At 38.3% G+C, this 17500-nt stretch overlaps 2 protein-coding genes across 8 annotated transcripts in view; both read right to left on the bottom strand.

The window, feature by feature from the left end:
- The window catches only part of erc1b (ELKS/RAB6-interacting/CAST family member 1b), a 192658-nt gene extending 191810 nt beyond the window's left edge, over window positions 1-848 (bottom strand). For all 7 annotated transcript variants that reach the window (XM_081363058.1, XM_081363061.1, XM_081363056.1 and 4 more), the window contains exon 1: window positions 626-848. The gene's annotated coding sequence lies outside the window, so the exon portion shown is untranslated. The remainder of the gene's footprint in view (window positions 1-625) is intronic.
- A 929-nt stretch (window positions 849-1777) lies between these two features.
- The window catches only part of ninj2 (ninjurin 2), a 26593-nt gene continuing 10870 nt past the window's right edge, over window positions 1778-17500 (bottom strand). The window contains exons 2-3 of the mRNA XM_081363281.1: window positions 2766-2976; window positions 1778-2669 (exon numbers count right to left, since the gene is read on the bottom strand). Of these exons, the coding sequence (XP_081219407.1) occupies window positions 2521-2669; window positions 2766-2976 (360 nt within the window). The 3' untranslated portion in view covers window positions 1778-2520. The remainder of the gene's footprint in view (window positions 2670-2765; window positions 2977-17500) is intronic.

Here is a 17500-nt window from a genome sequence, read left to right as displayed (position 1 = left end):
TTCCCCAGTGAGGAGATACTTTGTGACTATTCTAATCTCTCGTCTGAGGTATTTTGTAACCGATACATATTTTCCCGCTGATGTCACACAGAGTGGATACTTATTATGAATATTTTAACCGCCTCGCGAACGCTTTAAATGTGTTCTACAGGGAGAAAAGCAAATAAATCAGGAATGAAAGTGTGAAATGCACATGGGCTTCTTCTTGAAGAAGCTTCACACCGCCGAGGCTGAAGCTTTGGACGGATTCTCAGCGGTTTTTACCACACAACACTGTCCAGATTGTCTGTTTATGTCGATTCATAAACCAGAGAATGGAAAGAGACTCCTGTGCTCCTTCTCCTACATGGAATATATGTGTATTTTTTTCTTCTTTTCCCTCCCCCTGTTCCTCCATTGCTTGCTGGCGCAACAGCGTTTTATTTTATAGGTCTCTCGAGCGCATATTGAGAAATATCAGGTTTATTTACCTTCCCTATAGTTTGTCTGGGCACATACGAACGTATATAGACCGTCAGTGTGCAATATACCGATATATCTCCACGTAATCCCACACTATCAATGGGCTGTGTCCGAGCAGTTCAGACTCTTCAGCTGAGGAAATTCACTTTGAAAAGCTCCTTACCTTATTTCACAAGAGGTTAGTCCGGTTTGGTGAGAAGGCTGTGCCTGTATGTAGTGTTGTAGACGGACCGTTATCACTTTGAGAGCTGATAACCGCGAGGAAAGCCCTGTTTTAGAGTACTTCTGTCGTTTTCTTCCTCTCTTTGCCAGATCTACCAGCCAGGGCGCTTGAAGTGACGTAACGAACCGGGATGCGCGCTCCCGACACTGGCCTCCATGACCGTGCACGAGCGCTTCCACACCACACAGAGGATGATGTGCTGGTTGTATTCAGTGGGCTTCAAATGTAGCAGCATCTATTTTTGTCTTTTTTATTTTAAGAAATAGTTGACATTTTATACAAGTGAATTCACATGGTCAGTGTCACAGGTTTGCTTTATTTGATTAGTGACATATAGTGCAGAAACCAAAATATTTATTATTCATCATAAATCACATATATTGGTGTATACCCACACGATGAAGTCTTCTGTGTGTATTTTGGGGGTTGACTGATATTTCTGCTTGTGAAACTGAAGCATGACTGCAGGAAAAGGTTTCATAGACCATGAACAGGTTCGGGATGTTCCCTTAAAGGGATAGTTCACCCAAAAATAAAAATTCTGTCATCATTTACTCCCCCTCAAGTTGATCCAAACCTGTATGGATTTCAAGATATTTTGAAGAATGTTTGTAACCAGACAGTTGACGGTAGCCATTGACTTCCATAGTATGAAAAAAAAAAATACTATGGAAGTCAATGGGTCCCATTAACTGTCTGGTTACAAACATTCTTCAAAATATCTTCCTTTGTGTTCAGAAGAAAGAAATCCTACAGGTTTGGATCAACTTGAGTAAATGATCAAAGAATTAAAAATTTTGGGTAAACTATCCCTTTAACCGAGAACAGTTTATAAATGAGCCTCTAGTCTCTTTCCTTAAACACTGCGATGAGTTATCAGATTATCATTGTCAGTAAATTACACCAAAATTACAGTGCAAATTACACTGCAATGTAATAAAGCAACTGAACCTATTCCATTTACAACCCATCATTATTTGAACTCCACAGTCTGATGTTGACCTATTATTAATATTAGTATTTATATATATTTGATTTAGTTAGTGTACATAAATACAAGAGACAAATTTAATTAACATTTAAAGCCTGAAAGGGATTTATACGTTTTTATTACTTGTTTCCAAATGCCTGTTAGTGTAATATAAATATTCATATTCCACTAGAGGTCAGTATAGGTTTTCCTGTAGAATATGAGAGAAGTATTAAATTGATCAAAGGTGAAAGTAAGGACATTTATAATGTTACAAAACATTTCAGTTTCAAAGAAATGCTGCTAAACTTTTAATTTATTTTCACATCATTTTCATGATGATGATGATAAATGTATTGTGAAAAGCAAATCAGCATAGAATGATTTCTGAATCTATCTGTCCTCTATCTATCTATCTATCTATCTATCTATCTATCTATATAAATACAGTAAATTGGATGGCATACAGTTGAGTAATTCATGATAAACATTTATTAGTTTTACAATTGACAGGATGAATAGAACACTTATTAGATGATGCATTCATGTTATATAAGTTTTGCTTCTAGGTAATATAAAATCACTGGACAGTCTAGGATAAATGAATGTTTATAGACTGTTTAACATAATGCCCTCTTAAGAAATAAATAAAAAAAGACTTTTAAATAATTGTGTCTTATAAATATCAAATATCAAAGCCAGGAGGAAGTCTTTCATGAATGGATGTGACTTTCATCATAACCATTAAAACATGAAAGAAACAGTCACAAGCTTGATTAAAACTCAGTTTGCTTCTACTGTAGCATGCATATTCAACTTTGATATATTTTTTCACATGTCAAGACAGAACCCCCTTACAGACAGTTTACTGTTTAGGATAGAGACCTGTCTTCTGCACCCCAAAAGCGGTGATGAAGATGTTGATGATGACGGTGAGAAACACCAGCCCTGTGGCCACATTATTCATTATGTCCAGCTTCCTCTGATTGGCCACATCATTGAGGTTTTTGCGTGCTGAAAAAGAAAGATTGTATAGGAATTGCTAAATCCATTTTGATTAACCCTTTAAAATCCCTGACAGATTTTGTGCATGATGTATTTGACACTCACCCATGTTGATGAAGAGAGCGCCTGCGAGCACTTGGAAGAAGAGTGACGCAGCGATGAGGATGATGACAGTGAGGAAGTACTTGAACTCAGGGCCCTGCTCCACAACGGCTTTCAGCTGAGAGGCGTTTGCCATCAGCAGCGCCACATCCAGCATGCTCTCTGCTATACTCTTCTTAGTGGCATAGTGGTTCAAGTTGAGAGGTTCTGCGGGCTGACAGAGAGAAATCAATTCAACTTGCAGATGGAAACTAGCATTTGCTAACTCTGGTACAAAACATCTTTTCGTAAGATTAATGTATTTTGTACATTGTCTCTGACAAATAAACGAATTAAATAAACAAATAAATAAAATATTACATTCAATTAAATATTGAATTCAATTAAAAGGGGCTATAGGATTCAGAAACTGGTGTTATTAGCACCACTTAACACCGGTGGCCGTTCAGTGAACTGCAGCCAGCAACCAGGGCCCTGTCCCAAATGGCACACTTCATATGCACTTTCGGTCTTGTGGACTTACAATGGATGCCGCGTGCGTGTGTCCAGTAAGTACGTGAGACTGTAGGGTGTCCCATTTGTCATTTTAGGCCTCAGAAGGGTGCTAGCAAGTAATATCTGTATAATATAGCCTAATTATGTGCAGCGCGCTTTCCTCTCAATAACAAAATAAACATAGCTAGGCTACAACACAAATGAGAATGGTGAAAAAACAGAAGTCAAGAAAGCATCTGATAATAGCAATGTGGATATGTTTGCACCAGCTCTGCAATTCACTGGCATCATGTAGACAGATTAGGTAATTAAAATTACACTGTTATGATAGTTTGATTATGAAGTAGAATATATTTAAGACTGTAGATATAGCTATGTGAGACTGTTGTTTGAATTAATCCTTTTTCGTTGCATGACACAATTACATGATTCATTTACAGTAGGCTACACACTGGCTCTTTCGGCATTATCCTGAACGGCGTTAGGTGAACGTTGTATTTATAAGCATTCGGTTCATGTGTCATCTCTCAGGAGCTTGCGTAATGTCACATTCTTTTGATTTTCCAGGCAAAGACGTCCCGAGTACTACTTAAAGCAACACCAAAGCACTTTTCCTCTTCGGTCCCCCTACAGGTTGGAAGCGGAATTGTCCAGTAGGCTACCACTGTCATAAATAATTTAGCATACCTCGCGCGCTATTTGTTTATCCAGCACTGGCTTTGAAAATAATGATGTCCACAGACAAGTTAGAGTATGTTGCATGATTTTTTGAAAGTATGATGTATTGTATTGTATTTTTTATATAGCCTAGGCTCCACCTATCGACTATAGTAGCTTACGCTTGCCGTAAAGCAAGTCAAATTTGTAGTTTTCTTATGTCTCATTCGAACTACAGATCCGCTACCCGATCTGGCAAACTTGCATAGTGCGGTTGTAGCCGATAGATACGGTGGCCCAGTAGTGCACAACACAACGAAATGTAAAAAGCAAACATAAGTTCACAACACAACGAAATTAAGCCACAACACAACGGAAACAAGCCACAACACAACGGAAAATCCACAACACAACGAAATAAAGCCACAACACAACGGAAAATCTACAACACAACGAAATAAAGCCACAACACAACGGAAATGCTCCCGACCACTAGAGGGCTCTCGGAGCCCAGTAAAGTTAGTTTTCCAAGCCATTGTTCATTAGAGAGTCAGCAGTCTATAAAAATATATCAACACCACGATTAGTTTTAACCATAGACATAATATACATAGACGCCCTATTGGCCGCTTTGGAACGTTGCTGCGATACGTCAACGCGTCCGCCATTTTGTGGAGGGCAAGACTGCGCTGTAATCAAATGCAAGTAAACTGCTGAGCTGCGGTTTTTCTGTATAAAAACCAAAAAAAATTACATTTATCAACCGATTTCAGTGGTTTGTATGTGGTGTACAAAAAAAGTTCCATCTGTAGTTAGTTAAACTCTCGATAGTTAGACTTATATATTATTATTATTTTTTTTAATAAATGGCCAAAGCTCTGGCTTGTCATGTATTTAGCTTTTCATTCTTGGATAAGAATTGTGAACACCCCCATACTGAGATATAATTTAATTTTCACATTAAATTAAATAAAGTTTTCTTATTGTGGGAAAAGCATATTCTGTCATTGACCCGATTTTAGCAATAACAAAGATAACTGATGGATCCTTTATGGTAATATGATATGGTACAACTACAGTGCAATGCAAATAGTAAATATAAGATAAAGTGAGAGGTAGGCTAATAGTAAATAGTTTAGTCAATAAAATAAACAAACAGTATACAGTAAATAAAATAGTAATGAAAAGTATAATTATATAATATCATAAGTACTAATATAATAATAATAATAATAATAATAATATATTGATAATAGCATATAGTTTATGTATACTTTAATAATAGCAGTAGAATATGAAATATCAATTACAGAATATAGACAATAAAAAATAATAGGTTAAATAGTTACTATGAATAGTAAAATAATTTGACAGCATAACTATAATAGATTGATAATTGTAAGTGGTATATTATTATAATAACAATAATAAATAATGTAAATTTATACATTTTAAAATATTATTACATAGGCTATATAAAATAAAAAATGACGCAACCCTGTCTCTTTTTGTTAAATTTCAGTTTTTAAAAGGTATAAGAAGCTATACAAATCAAGAAATAAAGTAAACGATCCAGTCAAACATACAGCAGGCTACACTGTTATAATAGCCTAAATATATTAAGTTATGAAACTTCACTTTGCCCTCAGCCAAAACAATCTGCCAAGGAACAAATTATAGATTAATGAAACCAAAGATCGCCCGTTAGATAAACACAAGACGAATTATTCTCACTAGACTGACAGCGACTAACGTCAGAACTCAGAAGCGGTGTACGACAGGCACTATAGCCGAGGCAAGGCTGTTCTCGGCGGGGTACATGAGCGCTGAGCGCCCGCGGGGATCGCTGGATCTCACAACTCCGAAACCGTCAGATAACATTTTTAAAAAGGCGCTATCTTTATAAATAAACCACAGATTTGAGCTTTAAACAACTACATTGTCGACTGAAAAACTGTTAAAACTACATTACGTGACACAGTAACAGTAGTATTTTTAAATTTCGTGGCCTTTCTCCTCTGAAAATAAAAATAGTAAATGAAATGCAACCAGAAACAAATTTTCAGTTTTGCTTGAGAAAGGTAATTCCCTGAGACCTGTTTTCAATTGTGTGGCGATTTGTAAAGCCCCAAGCAGCACACGAAATAGGCATTTTTCTCAATTCTCGTTATGAGAGGTATGGGAAAGTTGCCCTCCGCAGTATGGCGGCGCCGTTGACGTACGATCCAGCGGCCAATAGGGCGTCTATGTATATTATGTCTATGGTTTTAACAGTATGTAGCTAACCATTGTTTATCGACATTTATTAATTCAAAATCACCTACGTGCATTATAGCTGCATATTTATACTCTAGAATGCTTTGACGCGCTACCACGGCGCATTATCCCTGAGGGAACGTCTGCCAATTCCTCCAAGTTGTTAAAACGTATAATTTGTTTTAATTAAAGGGGTCATGAACTGGATTGTTTTATTATTTTATAATGTTGCCTGGGGTGCCCTTCTAATGTTAGTATGATTTTTACATCAAAAATTGTCATAATTTATAAATAAAAGCCATTTTTCCAAGCCTCATTTCAGCTTCAGATCTGAACGCTCGGTTTTAAGGGGCGTGTCTGCTGTGAGACTGCAATGCAAACGCCCACTGCTGTGATTGGCTGACATGCTTGCATATGAAATAGCTATTATTACATGAACTCTCTCGAAAACTTTTATTACGTTTTTACTATTACAGCTATCGAGATTAACACATCATGAAAAGTATCGTTTAAAGCATTATATTTAAATCTATTCCATCACATGAAGGTTGCAGCATGATGAGCACTGAGCAGATGACAGACAGTCTGTTGATCGCGTGAATAAAGATCTTATCATTGCAACGCAATTTTTGCACTCTCACAAATGCTTACACCAAATCACAATGCAAACACGATGTGAGTACACAGTAAGAGCTTCGTTGTGTAGTGTAACAGTGTCATTATTTCATCACGAGTTTGGTAAGTGTCCAGATAAGCTCTCGCGGCTCGCGCTGTGCTGTTTGATTGACAGCTTGGGCGAAAGGGATCGTCCTTTGATCGCTTTCTGTATATAATTTAATAACAGTTTAAAAAAGATTATTTTCATAATACTACGAGAAATTATGTGAAGTTGATCGTTTAGTCACTGATGCATAAACAGTATTGAACGATTTTATGAGAAAGATATCTGAACTTGAATAATTACACATCAGAAATCACTGATCGCAGATCAGGCATTAGAATACACATGGTTACATACATGTTGCTGGCAGATCCGTCGGGAAATTGTGATTGACTGATTTAATAAAGTTTAACCATGCTGGAATCCGAAGGAAGCTTATGCAGACTGTCTTCTTCCACGAACAGGCACGCACAATATTTAGTAAACAGCATGTTTATTGCTTGGAAGTAGCTCGATCCGGTTTAGCAATCATCATGTCGTCTATTTAGCTTGTTTGGGCGAATCGGTGGGCGGGGCTAAACAGGCCGTGTTGTAGTAGGCGTTGATCTTCTTTTGTGGAGGCGGTGTTTTATCCTCTTTGACGTCATAGATCCCCACTTTGAAAAACGAGTCGTTTGCTGAGCCTGATGTCTATAAAAGCTTTTATTGGACTAACAAGGTAGTTTTCAGTTCTGAAACTTACAGGATATTATTATACTATTATGATCTCTTATATGTCAAAAGCTCAAGGAAAATTTTATTTCTCAGTTCATCACCCCTTTAAAATTACTTTTAACATTCAAAAACAGACATGTTCAAAATCCAAAGCTTGATTGTATTTGATAGTAGACTGACTTAATAAGACTTTTATAATGACTTAATAATGACTTTTTTCCAATACCCTTCATGTATTTACAGTAATTAACATTTTTTTTTTTTTAGGAAATTTCTGTAAAAGTTTTTTTTTTCTTTTATCATGTTCCTAGTGACCAGACTGACTTATTATATGTGGAATTGTGCCAATTCCTTCCAATTTCACCAAATGGTTTTTATTTTTATTTATCAAATTATATTATAATAAATTATACGTTTTAACCACTTGGTGGAATTGCCAGACGTTCCCTGACGATCATGCGCTGTGGTAGCGCGTCCAAGCATTCTCGAGTATAAATCAAATACGCAGCTATAATTCATGTAGGTTATTTTGAAGTAATGTTGATATACACTGTTAAAACTTATCGTGGTATTTATATATTAAGACTGCTGACTCTATAGAACAATGACTTGGAAAACTAACTTTACTGGGCTCCGAGAGCCCTCAAGTGGTCGGGAGCATTTCCGTTGTGTTGTGGCTTTATTTCGTTGTGTTGTAGATTTTCCGTTGTGTTGTGGCTTATTTCCGTTGTGTTGTGGCTTTATTTCGTTGTGTTGTGGATTTTTCGTTGTGTTGTGGCTTGTTTCCGTTGTGTTGTGGCTTTATTTCGGTGTGTTGTGGATTTTCCGTTGTGTTGTGGCTTGTTTCCGTTGTGTTGTGGCTTTATTTCGTTGTGTTGTGAACTTATGTTTCCTTTTTACATTTCGTTGTGTTGTGCACTACTGGGCCACCGTACCCACTAAACATTGGACGTCGGATAGACGTGCAGATCATGTCTATATTGGGTCCGTCGGTCCATGACCAATTCTGGACATCTATTCGACGTCCAAACTAGGTCCACTATTTGGACGTCCAACCATGACCCAACTTGGACGTCATATAGACGTTCAACATTGGACCTTTGAACTGGGTAATTTTTTTCGACGTCCAAACTAGGTCCACTATTTGGACGTCCAACCATGACCCAACTTGGACGTCATATAGACGTTCAACATTGGACCTTTGAACTGGGTAATTTTTTTCGACGTCCAAACTAGGTCCACTATTTGGACGTCCAACCATGACCCAACTTGGACGTCATATAGACGTTCAACATTGGACCTTTGAACTGGGTAATTTTTTTTGACGTCCAAACTAGGTCCACTATTTGGACGTCCAACCATGACCCAACTTGGACGTCATATTGACGTTCAACATTGGACCTTTGAACTGGGTAATTTTTTTCGACGTCCAAACTAGGTCCACTATTTGGACGTCCAACCATGACCCAACTTGGACGTCATATTGACGTTCAACATTGGACCTTTGAACTGGGTGATTTTTTTCGACGTCCAAACTAGGTCCACTATTTGGACGTCCAACCATGACCCAACTTGGACGTCATTTTTACGTTCAACATTGGACCTGAACTGGGTAATTTTTTGGACGTCTATGACAGGTGCAGGAAATTTACATGATTATTATAATTTTTTTAATTTACAAATGAAGAGCTCTTTTCCAAAACGCGAGTTTGTCGTGTCATTTTGCTGTGTAATGAACCTATTCACTGCTCCATCCACGTTTCCAAATCGCTATATTTAAAATGTAATAAATTTTTAAAATATTTAAAATATTATATTTAAAATATTTTAAATGTACTGCAAGATGCTCGTGATCCAAGCGCCGAACCTATTTTTAGCCTAAACGCGATAATCATAAATTATATCACTCTCTCTGTAGCTCAAACAGTAGAGCGTTGGCACGTGGAGCAGATGATCACGAGTTCGAGTCCCAGGTAAAGCAAGGTGTGTGTGTGTGTGTGTGTGTGTGTGTGTGTGTGTGTGTGTGTGTGTGTGTGTGTGTGTGTGTGTGTGTGTGTGTGTGTGTGTGTGTGTGTGTGTGTGTGTGTGAGAAACCGCTGTTTTGTTTGAGAGCACTGAGCGCGATTTATTGTAAACAAACTTTTGTGGATGGACGTCGAAAAATGACGTGCGGAAGACGTCGAAAAATGACGTGCGGAAGACGTCGAAAAATGACGTGCGGAAGACGTCGAAAAAAGACGTCGCCTGGCGTTACAAAACAACCCCTTCAATGGACCAAATTTGGACGTCCAAAAATTACATGAAAATGACGTCACTACGACGTCACATTGCGCAGTGGGTAGATAGACGGGTGCAAAGCGAATGCAGAAGTGCTGTTCACCCTGTTACGAGTTGATGTACCATTGAAACGATTTTGGAAACATTATTTTAAGGTACAAAATAATCTTTGGTGCTGCTTTAACATAAAAATCAGTCTAGGCTTTCATTGACAACCTATGAAGTCGGGGAAGGTCTCGTTTTTTTGGTCAAACATTGGCAATAAAGACATTATAGGCCTACATATGTGCAGCTTCTGTGCTGCCTTTGCAGTGGTACGTTGGCACAGTACGCGAAGTAAAGTAAAGCATTTTCAGACTCATGCATAGGCTACTGCATATGAATTAATTTACCAAACAATGTGCTAGCATTTTATTTATTTTTTTCAATTGAGGAAAACAAGAGACCAAACCTCATCTTTAGAAGAAATATCAATTATATCATACCACATATAATATAGCTATATAAAAAAAAGTATGTGTTCTACATGGATGTTTGTGGTGATGGCTAAAATAATTTATGGACTGTTTAATGAAATTCACTAAAAAACGGTGAATATTCATGATAAATGAATGCACTGACTTTTAATGAGTCATGACCATTGACCACTGTAGCTACCAATAGATGGCAGCATTTTACTATAAATCTTTTCATCTTCAATGTTCTTTTTGTAGACACAACTTGAGGGCGCTAGATATTTAAATCCTCTTTTTTTTTCTTTGCATGACATTTTATTATTTAAAAATAATAATATATTAAGAAAAAACTGACATTATAAAAATTTTTTTTTCATCATGTCTTCTAAAATTAGTACATTACCAAAATATGACTAATATGTAGCCTTCTTTACTGACACATAAACACTGATGATACATGTAGATTTTTTTCTCAACCCACTAAACTATTATTAAAAATCATCATCCACACCCTCTCTTGCTCATATTGCATTTCTAATCTCACTTACGCCATTCAATCCTTTCTATCAAATCTCAAAATCAATTTAACATTTGCCCTTCACTTCCTGTGTTTCATGATTGCTCTTTTTAATCTTGTCTCTCCTAACGTGCCCTTATCACTGTCTACAGGACCTGTTAGAGACATGTGGACTGAAAGAGATTGCAACTACATCCACATGACCTTGGGCAGATGTCTTATCTACACCAGAACAAACATGCATGCTTCATACATGTGACATATGAAGAGCTTGTTTTGTAAGGAAAAAAAACGGAATCCTCTCCACCAATCACGGCACAGTAAAACGAAAACCAGGCAAGCGTCCAAATACCACATGCACAGGCTCAGTGTTTTCCTTAATGATGGGGAACGTTTTTCCTTTTTTCTTTTTAAAATAAACACCATGGGAGAGGTCAGGAATATTTTACATGTGGGGCCCGTGTAGTTGGCCCACAGGAAGTCCACCTCCCCACCCACTCATTGGCTGCTCTCACGTCCAATAGCAAATGGGAAAGGGCGAGGAGGGTTCACTCAAAAAAATAACGTTTTTTTTGCTCCGTCTTCTTCTTCTTGGCAACCACGTCTCACAACACATGCAGATAAGAAGGAGGGTCCTTGTAAACATTCAAACCCTCTATGCTGGTTTGAAAACACCTTGTTCGCCACAGAAAAGAGAAAAACACACATAAATACATTTATTAGTACGTTATCCGTTTTTTTATTAAGTAATTATTTTTTACAGTGACTCTAAAACTATTTATTTTATAATATTCATTTTATTCTGTCATATATTCTGTCATCATGGTTAACGTATTCTTTATTTTAAATCTTTATTAAATAAATCTGTACAGTAGAGGAAATGATCATTTAAAATAATAATAATAATAATTGAAGCAATAAATATTGAAATTGTTTGTGATTATTTCTCTGTTTGATTAGATTATTGTAGAATTGTTGTAAAACAATAAAATATACAAATAAATTAGAAAAATAGGACAAATAAAAGATCAAAGTATGGTAAAATGATTTCAAATATACTTTACAATCAAACTATCCTAAAAGTGTCATTTTAATTACCTCATGTGTTGATGATGCCGGTGAATAGCAGAGCTTTTACAAATATATGCACGATCAGCAGTAATAAGTTGTTGGCTGCAGTTTACTTAATGGCGACCCATGTGTCGTTAATAGCAAGGGTTTCTGAAATCTTCATATAGCCCCTTTAAAAGAGGAAAATACTGTAACTGAATAAAAACACCAGCAATGACCCAGTACATTTTTGTAGTGGGAAACTTGTTTAGTCTGTGAATGAAGTATTATTTTGAAGTCAGGAAACGGTCACATCGCCAGGCCGCTGGGTCAGATCTATTTTGCTCTCTGTTTCCTTTCTTTCATTCATTCATTTTCAAGTTACTGTATGAGCCACTCGCATTTTTAAACCAGCAGCGGCATGAACTGAGAATAAATTCTGTTTACTTTCAATGGCGTAACCCTGGTCAATTAAAACCTTCAAAACAAAGGAAGCATTGGAACGATGCTGTCCCCAAAGGCAGGAGTAGTTATGAAAGATTGTCATAAAAGCCCTTTCCTTCTTTATTGTGGTATGGGGAGTGCTGAAAAACAAAGGTCTCTCTTTCTCTACTGGATTCATGTTACGATGATAATATTGTGAGATTTTATGACTACAAGAATTGTCTGCCGTTCTGTGCTCTGACATGCCAGGATTACGTGACGATGGATTTAAAACCGGTTTTTACGTTTGGGATACAAGGGGTGATATGAAAGCTACTGTACTCACTAACCTGTGGCAACAGTGCAAAATGTAAAGACCTGACATTATCTTTTGCCCTTCAAGCATTTATAAAATACAGACTTCCTTCCTGTTGTACATTCTGGCCTGTATAGCATGGCCTTTTGACCTCAATTTCTCTGCCCTGCATCAGAGATAAAAATATCAGAGTGTGAAGAAATGTCACAATCAATCAACAAGTGCAGTTACATAAAAATATGTCAGAACTGTCAAAACTCCCACCATATCGCAACATTAACGATCAATGTCATCATGGCAACCTGGGATCCATGTAAACAGAGCTGGTAAAGTTATGTTGCCTCAGAACTTTCTGAAGTGAGCCAATCAGGGCCAGGATGAAATGACATTCTAGCCAATTAGAGAGTGAATGGAGCTTTAGGAATGTGTTGACAGGTCGGTTGGGGCCCAGAGTATTCTGGGAATTTAAGGGAATTCTGGGAAGTTACCCAGCAACTGTAGGGGATAAAGAACACATGGAGTATTACAACATTACATTCACTTGAAGCATTACAAACATTTAAAGATGTATAATGAAAAACGGAGAGAGTCAATATTTCACATTTATACTGCCCTATTCAAGTTTGTTTTGCCTAATATGATAATTTTATTTAAAAAGAAAATGTAAGACTCAAAATGGGAAATGTACAAGATTTAACACAGATTTTTAAAGCATTGTTTTCTACAGGTTAAATTGTTACCTGTAGGTGGCGACAGGTGACTATAGGAGTGACTTTATGAGTGAATCATTTGCTTTTAGTTCTTGAATCACCACCTGATGCGTTCAAGTGTGTGTATCTACAGGTCAGAGTAATAGGCTTGCCGAAAGATCGAAGAAATTGGTTGCGAAAGCTGCCTGTTATGGTGTGGGCTAGGGTTAGGGGTTAGTTTCTGTTGTAGCATTGTGCACCATTCAGCACGCCCCTACCTTTTGGCAAGCCCATTACAACCTGCATCTATCCTATAGTTTGTTTAAACGCATTGAATAATTCACGAATGAAACACGGGACTGTTCTTTATGTCTCATTTCAAATTCTTCACCCTCCCCAGGTCGCACTTGTCAGCCGCATACGTCATTGAGGCTCTCATTTCAGAAAAGCAACCATTGCATTCCAAAGTAAGAAGGAAATTGACGTAACTCCAAAGTAAGAAAGAAACTGACGTAACTAACATATTTATAACGGTTGCTTTTCTGAAATGAGACAGCTGAGATGACAAATGCACCGCTTTTATAAGTGAGTCGTTGTATTATTCACTCAACCATTTCATCCAGATTCATTAAGGAACAAAACACCAGTATATAGCCCCTTTCACACAGCGCGTTGATCCCGGGAAATTGCCTTAAATTGCTAGAGTGCCTTCTGTGTGAACGCAAACACGTCCCGGGATTGATGCCGGGATCGATGCCGAGATGGGGACCTATTAACATTGCCGGGATCAGTCCCAGAACGCGCCCTGTGTGAACAAAAGCCAGGACCAATGCCGTAAGGGCCTTTCTACAACCTATGCTACAGCAAACCCAGTGGCGCTACTGGGGAGTATGGACTCGTTTTTGTGTAGAAATGTCGAAGAGGAGTTATCCTGGACACATTATCCGTGTATTTTCCGCAATCTCTGTGTGAAAGGGGCTTATGTTTGTTTGAAGATGCTTAACGGTTCATCCTGCTTCGTCTTCATTTGGAACTGACAAAATTGTATCTAAAATGGAAGTTTAATTTATTAACTTCTTGTTTTTATTATGTAGTTGTAGCTTTCATTGTACTGTAACGTAATGTCTTTGTTATGCAGTATTTTAATTTTTTTTACAAAACAGAAGGGCACTGAAGGCCTTGCACTTTATACTTTATCACTTAAGTATACTAAAGTATAAATCTGATGTCAAACTGTTGCTTATTCCCTCACTGAGAAAATAAGTGCTTTTGAGAGTGTGTTTAACAAACTTCACATGGATGGTTTTAGTCTGTATAAACCAATAAAACCGGGCCTTTTATCACTGACAGCATGCCTGCATTTGTGCAATAACAGATTTCTTTCTACGTCTAAGTGAAGTTATCCGTGGGGCTTATTGTGGGCTGTTTATATTGGTAGAGGGTCACGCTATGTTTATAATGACAGTTGCTATAAACACTGGAACATCTTCACTTCATATTAAACACAGGGAAAGTCGAGGCAGAGAGATGGGACACGCCCCTTCCCGCCCACTGAGCCCGCGGCAGCTGTCACACCTGAAGAACCGCATGACCCCATTCACATTCACATATTCACAATGATGATGATATGGTGATGTAGATAGATAGATAGATAGATAGATAGATAGATAAAACAATTAAGATTTATTCCTTTCACAATATACGTCTCTAAAACGACACTGTGCATCTGTAATAAACTATTAAAAAGTCGCTGAGTAACTTGCTCATAAACAGTCTATCACCTGCACTGACTTCCTGCCACTGTGACTCTCCAGTGTGTCACTTCTGCTGCTATTGTGTTCATATGAGGTTGGGAACATGTGTGTTGTTTTCACTCGGGTAGAGGAAGGGGTTTGTGTATTAACTGTGGTTGACTTAATTTGAATTTGTCATGCGGATGTGGCTAAATAGAGGCTGAGAAAAAAGACAATTTAGAACCAGAAATAGTGAATAGAAAAAAAGTGTTGGTTCTTCTTTTGAGGTCGTAGCTCACCAACTATAAAGCAGTCCATACATGCAGACACCACAGTTAAACACGTTTTTTTATTTCTCTCTTTCTATTCAATCACACACATATGAAAGCAAACATAAGGTTTATCGCCCCACAACACCCCTCACTCTTTCTGTCTGACTCCTGACTATACCATTTTCACTTCCCAGAATTCACTTCTGTGGGCGGTCTAAAAGGTTGGAAATGTGTTTTCTGTTAAACTGTGATTGTGTTTTCACTCATAACCTTCAGTGATGCGCTTCTTCTTGCCGTCATGAAAAAAAACAAAAAACATTATTATATCATTACTGAACCCATAGTAGAAAATAACTTTCCTCCGTTAAAACGGGAAGTTTGAGTGGGAAGGACATGCTAACAGCTTTGTATTTACATTACAGAAAATGATTTGCTACTTTATATGGTCAGATGTAGTTGTTACAAGAGGGAGGGAAATTCTCATTCTAGAAAGCATTTAATTGGATAAAATGAGTGAGTGAAGGATGAGTCTTCAGTATGCCAACACAACACACTTATAGTCAATCAGCAGTAGGGGTGTATACACTCATGATGGGGGGAGGAGAGAAAGTGAGATTTGAAGAAAGACTGTAGAAAGAGAAATGGCTGAGAGACATTAAAGAGAAAAGATCAGAGGAATATTGCTGGAAACTGGTATGAGCAGACAAGAGCTTTAGGACCCAATAAGTGCTGGAGAAACCTGAAACCAGAACGCAGAGGTTGTGTTGTTTCTGCTCCATATGCCAGGTTTCACAGAAATGATGTTTTATTAACAAAGTTCGGGAGGAGCACGTTCAAATAATCAAGTAATCAATCAACCCATCAAACAATTACCATGTCTACCCTATCAGCATGAGAGGAAGCATATATATATTCACTCTGTCAACTCATCTAACTTCCTTGACAGTTTTCAGCATCCCTCCACCACCCCGACTCCTCACTCTTGGCTTGTTCTTTCATAGCCAGGAATACGGGGGGAGTACTCTGGGTTCGGGCCGAATACCGAGCCCGGAGCCCTCTCCTCGGACAGCACGCCAAATACGCATTTATTCTATCTGACTTATTTGTAAGTGTGAACTCGTGAACCAAGATATGCTGTTGTTGTAATGTTAGCTTACCCTGGAAATCCATAGTTCTCGCGAGAGCACAAGTTGAGTTTGCTCAGCGAGTTTACTCTGGCGTCAAGTAATGATGCTAATTAAATATGCCCCTCGATCCGAGCTGCACCAATCACATCAGGTTATTGTCATGGTTCATGAATTCACTGTTTTCTTTGTGTCTCGTGTATTTGTTGTTCTGTGTGTGTGGGTGTGTGTGAGTGGGCGTTACCGCTTGTTCCAGCTGATCAGCGCGCCAGCTGATCTCATTCCCCGCACCAGCCACTGCCAATTCACTCACCTATAAGTTCTCATCGCACTCTCCTCTCTTTGTCATATCGTTGTTTGGTGTCCTCAGTGTGTGTTCTTTGTGTGCCCATCTGCAGTCCTGTTCCTGGTTCGAGTTCCTGTTCAGTGTCTTCGTGATGTTCGTCTCGTCTAGATGTTCACCTGCACTGGATCCACCGTCACCACTCTTCACCAGCACGCTGACCATCTTGTCACTGCGCCAAAAGCCCACCCGAGATTCTGTACTGTGATTGTGTCTTTTGACCAACTAATAAAGAGTTTACTTGCATCCTTGCTTCCACTTGAGTATTATGACAGTTATGTTATATAGGTGGGCCAGAGGCAAGCTAAACAGAAGACGACAGTGCTGTGACGTCGAAGTCATTAGTAAACGTTGCAAGATGGCTATGGATGAACACCAGTTGTTTGAAACGGCTTTGGCCGCTACAATGAACGAGTTAGACTTAGCTTTTTCTCTAAAAGAGGAACAGAAGACGGCGCTCGAATCCTTCCTTTGCTAGAAGGGGCATTTTTGCTGTTTTGCCGACCGGATACGGCAAGAGTCTAATCTACTCGTTCGCTCCGCTGGTAGCTAAGCGTATGTGGCTTGTTGTGATTGGTTGTAGTGTTGTCCAATTGCGTGCAGTGAGATTTTCAAATGCATGCTTGGTGCCGCCCCTCGAGCTGGACGATTTTCATTAGTCGATGCCAGACCATTAATCTTTCAGATTTAGGTCTGGATTTCCAGGCTAATGTTAGCTAGTTACAGGCCAGCTTTGAGCGTCATTGTGTGTCTGGT

This window comes from Scardinius erythrophthalmus, assembly GCF_964197995.2.
Source record: "Scardinius erythrophthalmus genome assembly, chromosome: 4".
In the NCBI taxonomy this organism is placed as follows: Eukaryota; Metazoa; Chordata; class Actinopteri; order Cypriniformes; family Leuciscidae; genus Scardinius; species Scardinius erythrophthalmus.
The sequence above is the reverse complement of the archived record's forward strand: the minus strand, read 5'-3'. Positions and strand labels throughout refer to the sequence as shown.